The sequence below is a fragment of the Geotrypetes seraphini genome, chromosome 3 (assembly GCF_902459505.1).
Source record: "Geotrypetes seraphini chromosome 3, aGeoSer1.1, whole genome shotgun sequence".
Classification (NCBI taxonomy): domain Eukaryota; kingdom Metazoa; phylum Chordata; class Amphibia; order Gymnophiona; family Dermophiidae; genus Geotrypetes; species Geotrypetes seraphini.
Window position 1 is genome coordinate 307,633,950 of NC_047086.1, and position 16,272 is coordinate 307,650,221.

Sequence of the window (16,272 nt, forward strand, 5' to 3'; positions counted from 1 at the left end):
AGCTGTGCAGGAAATGTGAATCTCCTCATACACCCACCATATAGTGCAAAAATGTGCAAAGGTCTGTTTTTTTCTTTCGATCACTACATAGCCTAATGCCACACAAGCAGCGCTGTTACAAACATATTCTGTAGGTCAATGCTAAGGATAACAAAGTTTCCTTCCTTGGACCAGAAGGAGATAAACCACTGGAAGAGATCCCAAAACAACACCCAAAGACCCACTCAGTGTGTGAATCAGTTGAGTGGAGTGGACTAACTGGGGGGTGGAAATGGGCCCGGAGTTTGCTCAGCAGAATTTCCCAGACCACCTCTTCCTCTCAACACATTGACACGCTGCCACCATCACCACTAGGAACACCTCACTGGGTAGGCCAGCTATGCTATAAACTTTATAAAACACATTATTATATTTTCTTATAAAGCACATATTTTAACTGACCTCTCTGACATCCTCAGCCTTTCCATTCACAAAAATAGAAGGAAGAAAAGTTCCCATTTCCTGCTGTCTCATGTCCCCGGCCTATACAATATTTTTTTTCTGCAGACCCTTCAAAAGTCTGACCAAATCCTCATTTCACTTGCATTATAAAGTACTGAGGATGCCATCTCTCCCCAATCCCAGGTCCTAAAGTCTAAGACAGTAGCGCAAACTAATGCTGCCAGATACAGGAAAAAAAAAATTTGATTCGATTCAGCCCTATTGAATTGGTTTTTCAATTCGATTTTCCTGCCCAGTTGGGTGATTTTTTTCAAAACTCCTGGTGGGTTTTATAGCTTTTTCACCCCCTTTGGCTTCTCCTAACCACACTGGCGCTGTGGTGTAAATAAAATAAAGAAACAAAAAGGACTTTTCCTCTTTCTGTTAAATCCTAGCTCACGTTTGCAGTCCAACACCAGCTCTGGCAGGATACACATTTCAAATCTGACATGTTATAATCACAAAACAGAAAATAAAATTAATTTTTCTACCTTTTGTTGTCTGGTTATATTTCAAATCTTGTTGGTCCAAGGCTCTGGTTTTCTTCTGATAACTTGCTTGCCAGGGTCTCCTTCTTTCTGCATGCTAACCATCCATCTGCCAACTCTGTCCTCCCTTTCCATTTCCCTTCCCTTCCCAGGAAGTCTGGTATCTTTCCTTTTTTTCATCTCCCTCCACAGATCCACCTTTTCTTAAATACCCTTTCATCCGGCATCTCTCCCTCCTTCACCACCATCCCAGAGTCCACCATCTCTCCGTTTCTTTTCCTAATTACCCTCCTATCCAGTATCTCTATCCCTCCTCCACACCATCCCTTGTGTCCAATTTCTCTCCCTTTCTGTTCCTTCCCTCCCTAAATCCCATGGTCCATCATCTCTCTCCCTCTCCTCTATTTTCAGACCCATTATTTCTTCCCCCCCCCCCAAAGATTGGCATATGCATGTCTCTTTGAACACCCCCTTCCCTCCGTGTACTTCTAAATCATGGTCCCCCCCCCAAAGGCCTGTCCCCCCTTAAAGGTCTGCCTGTCCCACCTTGAAGGCCTGCACCCCCCTTGAAGGCCTGTCCCTTCCCCTTGTAGGCCTGTCCCCCCCTTGAAGGCCTGCCTGCCTGTCCCCCCCTTGAAGGTCTGCACCCCCCGAAGGCCTGCACCCCCCCGAAGGCCTGTCCCCCACTTGAAGGCCTGTCCCACCCCCTTGTAGCTTCTCCCCCCCCCTTGTAGGCCTGTCCCCCCTTGAAGGCCTGCCTGCCTTTCCCCCCTTGAAGGCCTGTCCCCCCTTGAAGGCCTGCACCCCCTTGAAGGCCTGCACCACCCCCCCTCGAAGGCCTGCACTCCCTTGAAGGTCTGCACCCCCCCCGAAGGCCTGACCCCACTTGAAGGCTTGTACCACCCCCTTGTAGCTTCTCCCCCCCTTGTAGGCCTGTCCCCACCTTGAAGGCCTGCCTGACTGCCTTTCCCCCCCCTTGAAGGCCTGCACCCCCTTGAAGGACTGCACCCCCCCCCCCCGAAGGCCTGCACTCCCTTGAAGGACTGCACCCCCCCCCCCCCGAAGGCCTGCACTCCCTTGAAGGTCTGCACCCCCCCGAAGGCCTGTCCCCCCCTTGAAGGCCTGTCCCCCCCCCTTGTAGGCCTGTCCCCCCCTTGAAGGCCTGCCTGCCTTTCCCCCCTTGAAGGCCTGTTCCCCCCCTTGAAGGCCTGCACCCCCTTGAAGGTCTGCACCCCCCCAAAGGCCTACACCCCCCCCCGAAGGCCTGCACCCCCCTGAAGGCCTGCCTGCCCCCCTTGAAGGCCTGCACCCCTTGAAGGTCTGCACCCCCCCCCGAAGGCCTGTCCCCCCTTGAAGGCCTGCCTGCCTGCCTGTCACCCCCTCCCCCTTGAAAGCCTGCTTGCCTGCCCGCCCGCCCCACCCTGAAGGCCTGATGCCCCGACCCACCCCGAAGGACCGCTCGCCCCCCTGGCCTCCCCGCACCACCTATGAAGCAGCCGCAGCAGGATCGCGAAGTCAGCGTCAGCGATCCCTGCACTGCTTCCTGCGCCACGGTCCCGCCCCTCCTCTGACGTCAGAGGAGGGGCGGGATCGCGGCGCAGGAAGCAGAGCAGGGATGCTGACGCTGACTTCGCGATCCTGCTGCGGGCTGCTTCACAGGTGGTGCAGGAAGGTCAGTGGGGCGAGCGGTCCTTCGGGGGTCGCGGGGGACTGAACGGCAAGGCCGGGAACACCCCCTTAGGGCTGGTACCCGGGGCGGCCCGCCCCCCCCCTAGGTACGCCACTGCCTAAGTGTAAGAATGTCCTCTTGGTGCTTTCAGGTCTGATATGCACTCTTTCTGTATAAGGCAGCACACTTCACTTAACTCTAGCCTAGGTCCCCAGAGTTGCCAGTATAATCTTAGCAAATCATATAGGCCAGCCTGCATCTAGCTGGGTAAAAGATAAAATTCTCTAAAGTCCTGAGTTTTCTAACTGTTGTTGCTGCAGTTCAGACATATGTGGTGGAAGCATACAGTGAGATTTTGCTGCTTCCTTTTGGGCCTCCTTAACTAGCTGTGCTCTGAGCTTTTATACTCCTAGACTAAGCCATCTTGGCTCTGCCCCTCCCATGTCACTTCTTCCCCCACCAAGCAGGACTGTGAGGTTTAAGGTGGTTCTGCCATTGTGATGGACTGTCATTAAGGTGGAGTGGTAGCTTTCTTGTAGCAACTGCAGGGTGATGCTAAATCACCTATAAGTTTGTTCATTGGCCCACAGGAACTCACAAATCATATTAATGTTGGACATTAGATTAATCTTTATGCTGCTTCAGGGTTGTTCCAGATAAATCCCACATCTTTACCTCTCATGGTATAAATATAGGAAATGATCTTCAAATTTACCTCTCAAGTTGAAATTCTTAACTATATGGCATAAATTCTAACTGCAAATTTTTTAGTAGTAGATTAGACAAGGCAGATAACATACCAGTGAAAAGGAAATAGGTCAAAACTGTGAATCTTGGTTGAATCATAAAGCTGCAAATATGGAAAGTCAGATCTAATGTAGAGGGTTCAAGCTGCAAAAGGATTGTGACTGACAGGCTTTTTCCTTATTTCTTTCCACTTCAGAACAACTTCATGACATTTACAAGAAATGAAAATCTGAGCAGAGCTATGCATCAATTCAAAAAATTCCAACAGCTACTTATCCATGAGGATAAGCATTGGCAACTGTTATATAGGAAAGGGATGAACTTAAGTTTGATGATCAGCTTAATAAAACAACTGGAAAAGCTAACTAGTATGTTTGGGCATATAAGCAGCAATGTAGTTAGTAAGACAGATCATCCTGATCCTGAATATTGGAAACAGTCCTGATAAGATTACAAAAATCATGCAAGCTCAACACCAAATCTTACAAAGAGAAACTGAAAACACTCCAAATGCATTTGCTGGAGGAAAGAAGAGACAGGGGAGTATAGGTTTCAGTTACAAAGAGCTATAATGATCATCATTTGAAGCTGAAGATAGGTTTAAAGGAAATAAGAGGCAGTCCTGGATTACAAAGAAAGTGATGATTATGTGAAATACTGTTGGGTATGTCAATTTTGGAGATGAGTGTAAAAAAATGGTACAATTTCATATTGAAAACCAATAGCTAGCTTTAAATTTTTTGTAATATGTTAAGTGCCTACCTGTAATTTCTAGGAAATTATGCAAAAATACACAAATTACTGAAATATGTTTAAGTACTCTGAATTTTTTTATGATTATTATTGCATTTTATATTTACATCAAAGAATAAGCTTTGAAAAGTAAATACAAATTAGTTTAAAGAAAAGATGCAGGGAGAACTATCCCAATTAAATTACCATGATAAATAGTCTACAATTTCAGGAGAGAGAGAGAGAGAGAACCAAGGGAAGCTGATTTTAAAAGAAAGTTTAAAGAAGAAATACAGAGTCTGTTGATCAATTAGTTTATAAAAAATTTGATTAAATGCTTAACATAATATTCCAAGCGTTGTACATTTAGGGCTCCTTTTACTAAGGTGCACTAGCGGTTTTAGCACGCGCGGCAATATGGCACGCGCTATTCCATGCGTTAATGCCCTAACGCAGCTTAGTAAAAAGAGCCCTTAAAAAGTTTAAAATATAAAATGGGGAAATGAAACAACAGATAGTAGACAAAATCTTCATATAATTAGACATACTTGATTGGGAAAGGATGGTTGTAAACAAGAGGAGAAACAGGGAGAACTACAATTCTTAAGTAAAGTAAACATGAAAGGATAACACAGTAGGGTAAGGAGAAGTAGAAAGTTAGTTTCAAAATTAAAAAAACTAAAGAATTGGAAATCTCATTCGTAGGCATCTTTAAACAAAAAACATTTTAAATTACTTTTGAATTTGTCCAAACTTTGTTCAGCTCTGATAAATAGTGGGAGGGAATTCCAGATTAAAGGGGCAGTGACTAAAAAATGGAGGCTCGACGAGTGTCAATTATTTTAAATGATGGAACATTTAGGCTATGTTGTGAAGTGGACCTTAGTGTTCTGTGGGATCATATGGTATTAAAAGTCTGTCTAGAAAAGCGGGGGCATTAGTCTTTTGAATTTTGAAAGCTAGTAAAGCAATTTTATATGTAATATGGTGTTGAATGGGTAACCAGTGTGCATTCTTTAATAATGGGGTAACATGATCAAATCATTTAGAGTTTGTGATAATTTTTATGGCCGTATTTTGGATGAGTTGGAGATGCCTAATTGCTTTTGACACAGACCTTTATAAAGAGAATTACAATAATCGATTTTAGAAATGATGAGAGAATGAATTAATATGTTAAACTGAGAGTTAAGCATTGTTGTTAACAGTGGGTGTCTTTAAAGCTGCTTTACCTTCCAGAAAGAATTGTAATTGTTCAGGTTCAAAAAATCATATCTATTTGGGGTAGGGATATTAGCAAATTTTTATCCCTTAGTTGTTGGCTGGATATTGCTTTCATATCAGAGATTGATTTTTCAAGTTGATCAATTTTAACAGATTGGTGTTGAGTTTTCTCCTCACAGTTTTTAATCTGTTTGGTAGAATTAGTAACAGAAGAAATAAACTGGGAGCATACCCAGTGTAAACAAAGTGCTTCCATATCTATTACAGCTGATTTCATCAATGGCTTAAGGGATGAAGCTGGCAATAAGCTCTCCGTGGAAAATACCATTACAGATTCCTCCATTCTCTCATCAATCCCTATCACCTTCTGAGAACCAGCCTCTCCGCGAAAAGGAGCCTCACACATCAGGCTCAGCTCCGTTCTAACCACTTCTGGGGTCAGAGGTGAAGCCGGCAAAGCCGAAGGGAAAAGAGCACCCAACTCTTCCTGCTGTGATGTCGGCGTTCCATAGGACATGGAGGAAGATCAGGTCCAGAAGGCTCAGCAATACTTCACTGTCCAAAGCAGGGGTCTTCCTACTCCCCGGCAGCAGGTCTGCCCAGACCAACAGGCAGGAGGTTATCACTGTTTGTTGCAATGAGGAGACCACAGAGGAAGCAGGAAGACCAATCCTCTGCTTCTCTCTTCATTTCGGCATAATTCAAAGTAAGTTGCCTTTATTACGGGCAGAAGCCAAACACTAAAATTTAATTTTCTGAAGTGGGAGCCTCTTCCAACGTGTCTCACTCTGACGCCATCTTGGTTCCCTGTGTCCCGACCAACTCCCTCTGAAAATATTTTTTATGTGTTTGCATTTCATATTAATTCCTTTCCACCTCAATTATAAATTTAACTTACTTATTTACTCATATTGACACTGACACATTAGTTTTCATTTTCTCATTCACAGGTTTTCAACATAGTGTTATAGCGATAATCTAATATTTAAAATGTCCAAAAGAAAACCAAGACTGCAAGTTTAGTCTCATTTGCATCATTTGGTGGGATCAGGCTGAGCTACCAACTGTCAGGGATCTCATTAGATATGGGTTGTATTTCAGAGGCATCAGTAATCAAGACAGATGAAATCACAGCACTGATGAACTGGTCAATGACCTAACAACTGGATTACTTGCTAAGTGTGGTACAAATCAAATACATAATTCAGTGATCCAGTTAGGATTAAAACACAGTTGAAATCCATGTGGGAACAAGCCAGCAAGGTTTTTGTGGGAAAGAGCAAAACCGAAGGAGAAAGATTTATGGAGAAGTTTAACACACTGACTGACATACCTGCAAGTGTGTAATAGGATTGTAATGATGTGGGATGCAATTCTGCCTGTGTAAGTGGAATACACATACTTTGTGACTGCAGCAGAGAAAATAAGTTTCCTGTGATTGAGCTAGCCTTTATTAAAGTCAGAAAGAAAGGTGGGAGTGTTGGACCTCATCTGATTGGATCAGCTGATATCCCTGAGACCAGAAGATAAGAAGGAAAGGCAGGCAAAGAGGAAGAAGGATGAAGAAAAAGAATAAAGAGTGAAAAAAGATCAAAAGAGCAAGAGAAGATGAAGAGATCTGTGCTTGAAGTGGAACAGGGAGGTTTGGATATGTGGTGGAAGAACCAATGGAGGAAGCTCCTGTTCTAGAGAAAGCTAGAAAGAGGTCAAATATAATACTGAGGATATAACCAACATAGTCAGTGCTAGTTTTAGATGCCATATTGGACAAAGAGTCAGTAGAGATTGCTACTGCTGCCTGGATTGATGCAGGACTCATCACACAGTTGGACAGTGCTTTGGTGATTGATCACAGTAAGGTGAAGAGGACTTGCTTTAGATGGCAAGACAATAAGCAACAGCAAATGGGCAGATCCCATTTTAAAATGCTGGGATACTTCTACTGAACTGGAAATAAATCCTGATTTTACTAAGATCTCTCTTGGCTCTGATCTTCCTTAGCTCAGGGATGAAGTGATCAAAGACTTAAGCACAGACCAAAGCTATTTCTATAGAATTGTAACTACCATTAGAATAAATGTCTTGCCAAAGCATCTGGCTCTGTTGGAAATAGGACCTGTGTCACATAGCAGATGGCTCACAACAACTCTAAGGTTCATGAGAATATAGATTTCCAAGCATAATCTGAAAGGAAAGAATCTGAAAAACTTAAGAATTATTGTAGAGTTCTATGTTGGGGTTTACTTGGTAAACTTGTTCAATTGGACCCAAAATCCCAGGCATTTCCTCTTCTAGCTATAACTATTGAACATAAGAATAGCCTTACTGGGTCAGACCAATGGTCCATCGAGCTTAGTAGCCCATTCTCACGGTGGCCAATCCAGGTCACTATTACCTGGCCAAAATGTGAAGAGGTAAGGAAGACAGTTATGCCTACAGTGGGAAGGTCAGCTTGGTATGATTACAGCGAGCCTGTTCTGCAAGCAATGTAGTACAGTGAAGAGGAGCAGGAGAGAAGAGAAGCAGTGGCGAAGATACTGATGGCAGGGTGCGATCCAGAATAACACCATCAACACTGAGACAACTATACTCACCCAATTACTTGATTGGAGTTCTGGAGTGTCTGAGCCTCCGTACCATGACAACAGCAGAGATCGAAAAAAGTCCTGTTGGTTTTTTGTTTGTATTATTGTTTGAACAGCAGAGATCGAGGCATATCTGAGCAAGCCCATGATGGTTCCAGACTGGCATTCACATACCCAGTCAATAAAAAGGTGTGTAAAAATGACAATTGGGGCTGCTGATCATGTGTTCATTTATCATGTGTTCAATCAGGAGACGATGGAACATTATATTAGAGGTCAGATGGTCAGCAGGAAGCTCATGAGCCAAAGCAGAAACAAATAAGATATAGCCCTTTTTGCTGGATTTTGTTAAATAACAATAAATTAACTGCATAAATGATATTTTAAAGACGATCATGTGCTTACAGATGTAGTTAGACTATTTGTACGTTCAAATAAATATTACATAATTTCTACATATTTCAACTGTGATTTGATGTAGATAAGACTCACTCAGCAGTTTCTGAAGATAGCTTTAGATTCAGCATGCAAAACTGCATAATTTGGTTACTAGTAGTTTATAAAGTTTGGAAAATAAAAATCTTCCCTTAAAATTGACACGCCCTAGTGAAATAGTCTACCAGTAGAAGAGAGGAGGCAGAGACTATAGCAGAAATTATCTAATATTCCCCTCCCCCTTTACAAATCTGTGGTAACGACTGGCACATATCAAATGATCCGATGCCCATTAAATTCTTATGGGTGTTGGAGTGATTACCACAGCAGCAGCCGCTACTACGGCTTTGTGAAAGGAGCCCATAATTAATAGTAATAAGAGTTGCTAGGTTGAGCAAAAAAGAGGGAGGCCTGGATATTGGTATAAGTATGGTAATTTTGATGCCTATCAGCCCTGAATGGTATAGGAATAAGGAGGAAGCACAATAAATTATTTTGGATACAGAACTATATCTTGCAGCTTATATAGCTAAAACTTGGAAAATATAGTTGGAGTAGTGTAATTGGAAACAATTGGACAAACTGAGAGGGTGGGATGATTGGCTCATATCTGCCATCATTCACTGTGTTATGAGGTAGAAACAGACGTAAAGGTAGAGGTGTACCATAAAAGAAATCTTGTATAGTATCAAAGGAGGAAATACTTTCTGGTAGGAAGACTCCATCAGTTGATTTGTGACCAGGATTGGAAGAGGGCAAGGTCATATGCAACTTGGAATTTTAGGCTAATCTTGATAGTGAGTATGTGGTCATGATTCAAAGGATTTAGACTCCTAAAGTGAGAGTTGGCTCATTAATTTGCACTAGTATAGCACTATAAAGATGAATACCAGGACTAAATCTAAGAGCAGACTATGAATTCCTCAAATTTGGATAAATTTGGCCTGAAAGTAGGGGGCAAGTTTAAGAGCCCTCTTTCTAAATTGTTAAGCTCTTAATACATAATCTACTGCACAGTAACTACTAGTGCAGTGCTGTATTAAGGAGCTTTATGGTGATCTACTGTAGCAGTTGTCATGGCCACATAAAATTTATATGCTAATGTGTGGTAAAATCCCACATTAAAGAACAGGAAAAACAAAACCAAAACATTCTGCAGCTTCAACTTGTATTCCTTCCTTACTTTAATGAAGCTAAACTGTTGTCAATAACTCTTCATTTAAATAATTATGGACTGTGTTGGCTGTATATTCTGTCTTTACTTCACAATACAAACAGATTTGAACATAAATAAATTTGCTATACTCGAAAAATGTAATTATAATTCAAAAGTTCTAAGTTGATAGATGACACTCCTACATCCCATTGAGCAAGGGACATCAACGCCTTTGTGAAAGCTTCGAGTTTGAAAATAATAATACATGCAAAATGACACCAGCGCAAGGTTTTTAAAATTATAACCAAGATTTATTGAATTATTGATTCTATTTTTCCATTATTAGATCAAAAGAACAGCATCATTGCTTAACATTGCGCTAATGGGAGATCGTCATTGTGGCCCAAAGGCTGGCCTTCTAACAACGATCTCGTTTTACTAGCTCCAAAATTCCTATTATATGCTGTTGGCTTTTCGTGACATCATCATCATAATCAACCAATAACAATCCTATGGGTGGTCTTAAAGTTGGACAAAGAAACATTCCTCCACATTTAAAAGTTATACAAAGTTTTCAGAAAATTACTTTTGATTTCTGAATTAACATTAACATATTCAAAAGAATTCTACAATTATTAACAGGGTGCTGAGAAATTCTCAACCTCTCCTTAAATTGACAGTAACTTTAGTCTGGAAGAGGAAAGCGGACAGCTTCATGTTACACACAGTGATAAGCATGGGCTTCCAATGCCCCCCCTTCCTATGCTGGAGACTGAAGCAACAGTCTCTGACTCTAATTACTCCCAGATGTTGCCTCAGGATTTTCCTTAGTGTTTCTTCAGGTTTAAAATATATAAAATGTTTTTTCAAAGCAACACAGTCATACACTTCAATCCAATCAATCACTCTTTGCTTGGCCAAGCTTTCATTCATTCAATAAATCATAATTTTCATTCAAAACTACATCCAATTCAGTTTGAGACACGTTATCCTTCTTTACCAGTCTAAAGCAAGCACATCTGGTGTTACGAGGCTGGGAGCGGGAAAAACTCAGAGAGAACAAAGAAGGCAGAAACTAATCACTGGCACAAGATGGTGTCCAAACAGAACAGATATAGTACACACAGAGAACCCAAACTGGATTCCATGTAATCATGTAATCATGATTTCCACCATGATTTGGCTCAACAGCAAAGTACATACACAGATATTATTATGCTTTCCCTTATATTAATCCTTAGTGTATTTTTCTCTGGCCTTAGCTACATTATATTTAAATTTTATTCACCTGTTTTTCCGTACGCTTCTATTTGGGCGTGGTCCTTAACTAACACAGATGTTTGTCTAACTAGAATTACCCAGAATCATACGAAAAACTGGCCTTTTGTAGAAAAACTTCACAAAAAAATACTGCACTTATCATGTCCTAACATCCATTCCCATTTCCGTCCCATAACCAGCCACGAGCCACTACTCACCACCCATGCTCCTCCCACATGTGTGCCCTGTTTTTTATTGTGTGCTATGCCGCTTACATGAAGATGATCTCAAAGGCTCATACTGTAGTTTAGAATAAAATCCTAGCCTTGCAGGCCTTAATATTGCAGCAAGTGATTTGAGTATTATCACAGGGACATGGTTAAGTGAATTCTATCACTGCTGCACAGGTGGAAGAGTTGCATATAAATTTTATCAAATGCATATGATATATAAGAAAAAAAATGTATTCATCGCTTTAAAATGTGGTGATTTAAACATAATTATAATCTTACAATTTAATTTTCATTGAACTAGCTACAAATGTAAAAAGCTTAGTTCCTATAATCAGCATTCAGCTACATTCAGAATTTTGTTAAATGTAAGTTTCTTTCAGACGTTTCATCCATACTTTTTATCTTAGTTCTGTTCATAATTGTTAAAATATTCTGCATAAAGAGATTCTAACTTAACTTTTTTTCTCTCTCTTTGTCTGATGTGTATTTATTAGCGAATGATCTCTCGATCCTTAGGTGCCAACCCAAATGACTTCAAGGATCCAATTAAAATTAGTATTCCACGCTATGTTCTTTGTGGACAGGGAAAAGATGAACACTATGAGTTTGAGATAAAGGTATGTATATATCAGTCATATTTTTCTCTTGTCTTAACTTTCCATACCCAAGTATTTCAACTTCTAGTACAGAAAATGTACCCCCTTTATCTTATTTGCAAGCAAACAGAGTTTCATGTTCTCTTACATATTTCTGTAACAAAAGTAATTAAAAATAACAAATAGGATAGGTTCAATTGAACAGAAACTAATATCAAAATATAATCTATAAGCTAAATTAATTACTGAAGTGACAAAACCAGACGTTATTTTTTTCTGTCTACTGTGTGTGAATCAGAAAGTAGCCCAAATATTCTCTGAGGACAAGCAGGACATCATGAGGGGTGGGGGGAGGAGAGGTACATGAGAGAGAGAGAAAGACTAGGTGAAGGTTGGGGGAGGTACATGAGAGAGAGATTTGGGTGAAGGATGGGGCAGTATAGAGCCTGACCAAATTTGGTTTTCAACACTGAAACCAACCCAAAATTTGTCAAATCGAGCTGAAAGATACAGGAAAAAAAACAATGAATGAAATGTACAAACCAAAATGCTGCTAAATTCAGGTTTTTCATCTGTGTATTTGGTCAACAAGCACTACTACCACAGCAACTATTGCTGGAGTTTCATGCTTTTTGCTTAGTCTTATTCATTATATGCTTTTTTTGTATTCATAGATAACAGTCCTAGAAGAAACGTGGACAGTTTTCAGGCGATACAGTCGTTTTAGAGAAATGCATAAAACTTTAAGATTAAAGCACCCAGAGGTAAGATTTTGGATAGTTTGCTGCGACAATGCCAGGTTTTTTAAAATTGTTTTCAATTTCATTTCATTTTCAACTACATATGTGGGATATCTTAGGGAGAGAAGGAGATAATGGATGCTGCGGATGGGCAGACTGGATGGACCATTTGGCCTTTACCTGCCTTCATGTTTCTATGTTAATAATTTTTGAAATTAAGTTTCTGTGTTTCAACAGTTACATAAATATTAGCTTGTAAATATACCACAATGTACATTATGAGAACACAAGAACATTTGCCATTTCTATCATGGGGGTAACGCTGCGGAACAAATTAACTGGACCGCTAAGAGAGTTATCAGATATTCAGAAGTTTTTAAAAATTCTTAAAACTACATTATTTTTAGAATGATTTCAATAAAGCTGAAACATTGAATACTGGTTTTAAGATGAACTGTACTGTGAAGATCTATTTAAGATGCAATTATTCATCTGTAACACAAAATGTTTGTAAAAGTCTTGTTTGTTATATTCTGTGCATGTTATTATTGTAATGCCACCTAGATATAGGCGGTTGATAAATATTTTAAATACCGTATTTGCCGGCGTATAAGACGACTTTTCAGTACCTTAAAATCCTCCCCAAAGTCGGGGGTCGTCTTATACGCCGGGTACTGTTTACATGCCCTTACTTTACATTAGAGAGCTGCACGGGGACTCCCCCTAGGGTCGCGGGGATCCCGTGGGGACGCCCCCTAGGGTCACGGGGATCCCATGGGGACGCCTCCGAGGGTCGCGGGGCTCCTGCGGGGCTGGATGTACTCAGTCTTCTGGATGTACACGGCTCTTCTTCTCCCTACCTTCTCTGCTTGCAGCACAGAGCCGAACGGAAGTCTTCCCGACGTCAGCGCTGACGTCGGAGGGGAGGGAGGGCTTAAACAAAGCTTAAACAAAGCCCTCCCTCCCTCCGACGTCAGCGCTGACGTCGGGAAGACTTCCGTTCGGCTCTGTGCTGCAGGCAGGGCAGATAAGGAGAAGGAGAGTAGCCTCGCGGTTCGAGTGGCTACCAAGGGAGAGGGGCGGCCCGCCCCGCCCCGGTTGCAGCACAGCCGGCCAGGTTCCCTTACTTTTGTGGCACTTCCCCGACCGACCGATAACAGCCCGGGTCCGACAATCCTCCCTGCCCTGTAGCCGCGAATCTAAATTACCTTCTTACAGCAGCTGTAAGTAATTTAGATTCGCGGTTAAGGGCAGGGAGGTTTGTCGGACCGGGGCTGTTGTCGGTCGGTCGGGGAAGTGCCACAAAAGTAAGGGGACCTGGCCGGCTGTGCTGCACCCGGGGCGGTAGAGAAGGTGTGTGGAAGAAGGGGTAGTCTTATACGGCGAGTATATAACAAACTCTATATTTTAACTGTAAAAGTTGGGGGGTCGTCTTATACGCCCAGTCGTCTTATACGCCGGCAAATACGGTAAATATACGAGGCTTTCAATGAGATGATGTACTAAATAAATTCAACATGTATTACTAATCCTTCTTTAGAAATATAGGGGCATATTGATCAATAATCCTATTGAACAGAATTTCTGCTCTAGTACACCCTCCTACCAATAGCATATATCGATAGCAATGAAAATAAAAACACAGTGATATTGTTGTAGAAAAGGTTCTTAAATCAGATCTTGAGCCTCCATATTCCTTTCATGAGTCAAGCCAGTCTCCATAATTGTGGTACTCCAGTTTTAATATATGTAGCATTTTCTGCTAACCAATAAGTAATCTTTTATAAAGGTGGTTTACAATAAATTCTTTGTTGTTAGAATAGTTTTAAATGAATATGGGAGCTCTGATTTTAGAAACTGCATCTCTTTTACAAATTAGCCCTTTTGGGGCTGATTAGAAAATGGGCGCCTACTGCCTGTCAATAAGACAGACGCCACTTACTGAATCGCAGCTACCAGGGACCCTAGGCACTGGAAATGTAGGCCGGGGTTTTAAAGGCCTACATTTCCAGCACCTAGGGTCTTTCCAGAATCGCCGCCTCTAAACATGCCCACTTCCGGGCTTCAGCATCACCAGGCACCACGGACTCAGGCGCTGGTCCCAGCCTAGTGGCACCTAATTTTTTTAATACGTTTTTAATTTTTTTTAATGGCACTACTAATTATCGCGCCACTCAAACCAATTAAAGCACAAGTTAGGCACCAATAGGCATGATCTAGGTGCCTACCAGCACCTAACTTTTGCCGATTTGTTTTAGAATCGGGCCCTTTCTCTCCTAATTTACCGGTGCTTATGAATATTATCGTCCACAAAGTCCATTTAGGGGGTAATTCTATAACATTGGTGTTAATGTTTACATCCCCATTACATGTGCAAATGCTTAGAATAATTGCATTTATCTATGTATGTGGCACATATGCACATAACGGTCTAAATTTGTAATTGCCGTTTATAGTATATGGACGGAGCTTGAACAGGGCCAGTTACATGTTTAATTTATAGAATACCATAAGTTATTTGAGTTTCTGCTGCATTTAGGCACTCACACTTAAGCCCACATATATTTATGTAGTTAGACAAGTATTCTATAAAGGAAAGCAGGCGCCTACTTACTTTTATAGATTAGGCTCCTATCTCATTTCCTCTGGGTGCTTAATTGTAGCCATCCTATTGTAGAATTGCCCCTTTAATTTAGTGGATGCTGTTAATAATACTGTTATCATGGGCAAATTATTAATAAATGGGAGTTTTAATGTGGTTTTCAACTTGACATTTATAATTGATTCTAGCAGCACTGCAAAAATGAAAATATGAGATCTAATATCTGTCCATAACTCTAAAATTTCCTTCTTCCATATTCTTCACTAATGCTCCCCTCCTGTGCATCCTCATTTTATGATGGTGGTGTTAACTTCTTTGTCTGTCCCCCCCCCCTCCCCCCCGCTTTCTTTTTATGGCTGTTCATCCTTTCCTATGCTTTTTATATATTAGGCTTTATTTACCACTTTTTAAAATATATTTACCCAAAGTGGTGTACAGCAAGCATAAGTCGAACATAGGCAGCAGACATTTACAGTAGTATAAATGTAAAAATATTCAAATAGTACATACAGTAATATGACATGGTATGCTACTGCATCGCTCCCTTTAAGTGTTCCATAGTGCTTTAATGTGTATGATGGTGTGTGTCTGATTTGAAAGCGCTTTCTTATAATTATTGGTGTGTTTGGTTTTTTTTTTTCTTTTAAATCATTTTATTTTGTACACCACTTTGCAAACTGAATAAACTGTAATTGTATATATTAAAAAATAAAATTATCCATCCTCTCTCATATTTTTCAAAAATGTGGGACAAAATCATAGAAAAGTATTTATTAAACTGAAGAGCTGTAGAAGAAATTCAGCTGGGATTTTTACATTTTCTTATTTCCTGGATTTTATCAGTTTTCCTCTTATCCTTCAACACACAGACATACACACACATACACTTTTTGTACAGAATTTCCTAATATTTGGGGATTTTTTTATTCACCTGAGTTCGTCCATGATAATAGGTCAATTCAAAAGCCAACTCAAGAGTTTTCTTTTTAAAGATGCTTTCAATATTTAATTGAAATGCCAATTGCTCTTCACAACTCTCTTTCATTTTAGTCAGTTATATATACATATATACTATTTCCTAAAATTATTTTGTTTTCCCTGTCCTTTTGTGTTTTTACCCTTATCGGTCCCTCCTTTCCTATTATAAATTGTATTTCTTCCCCCTTTATCCCAATGTTTCTTGTTCAAATTTGTCTAGTTTTTTTTTTTTAATGATTTTTATACTTTTATTATATTATTGTTAATATTTTATCATGTATTTTCTGTAAATGTAAATTGCTTAGTAATTATGATAGGCGATTAATCAAATAATGAATAAACTTGAA

At 40.6% G+C, this 16,272-nt stretch overlaps 1 protein-coding gene across 2 annotated transcripts in view; it reads left to right on the plus strand.

Moving 5' to 3' along the window:
• The window catches only part of KIF16B (kinesin family member 16B), a 309,438-nt gene that overhangs the window by 221,923 nt on the left and 71,243 nt on the right, over positions 1-16,272 (plus strand). For both annotated transcript variants that reach the window (XM_033936639.1, XM_033936640.1), the window contains 2 exons: positions 11,504-11,626; positions 12,280-12,369. In XM_033936639.1, coding sequence (XP_033792530.1) covers positions 11,504-11,626; positions 12,280-12,369 — 213 coding nt within the window. The remainder of the gene's footprint in view (positions 1-11,503; positions 11,627-12,279; positions 12,370-16,272) is intronic.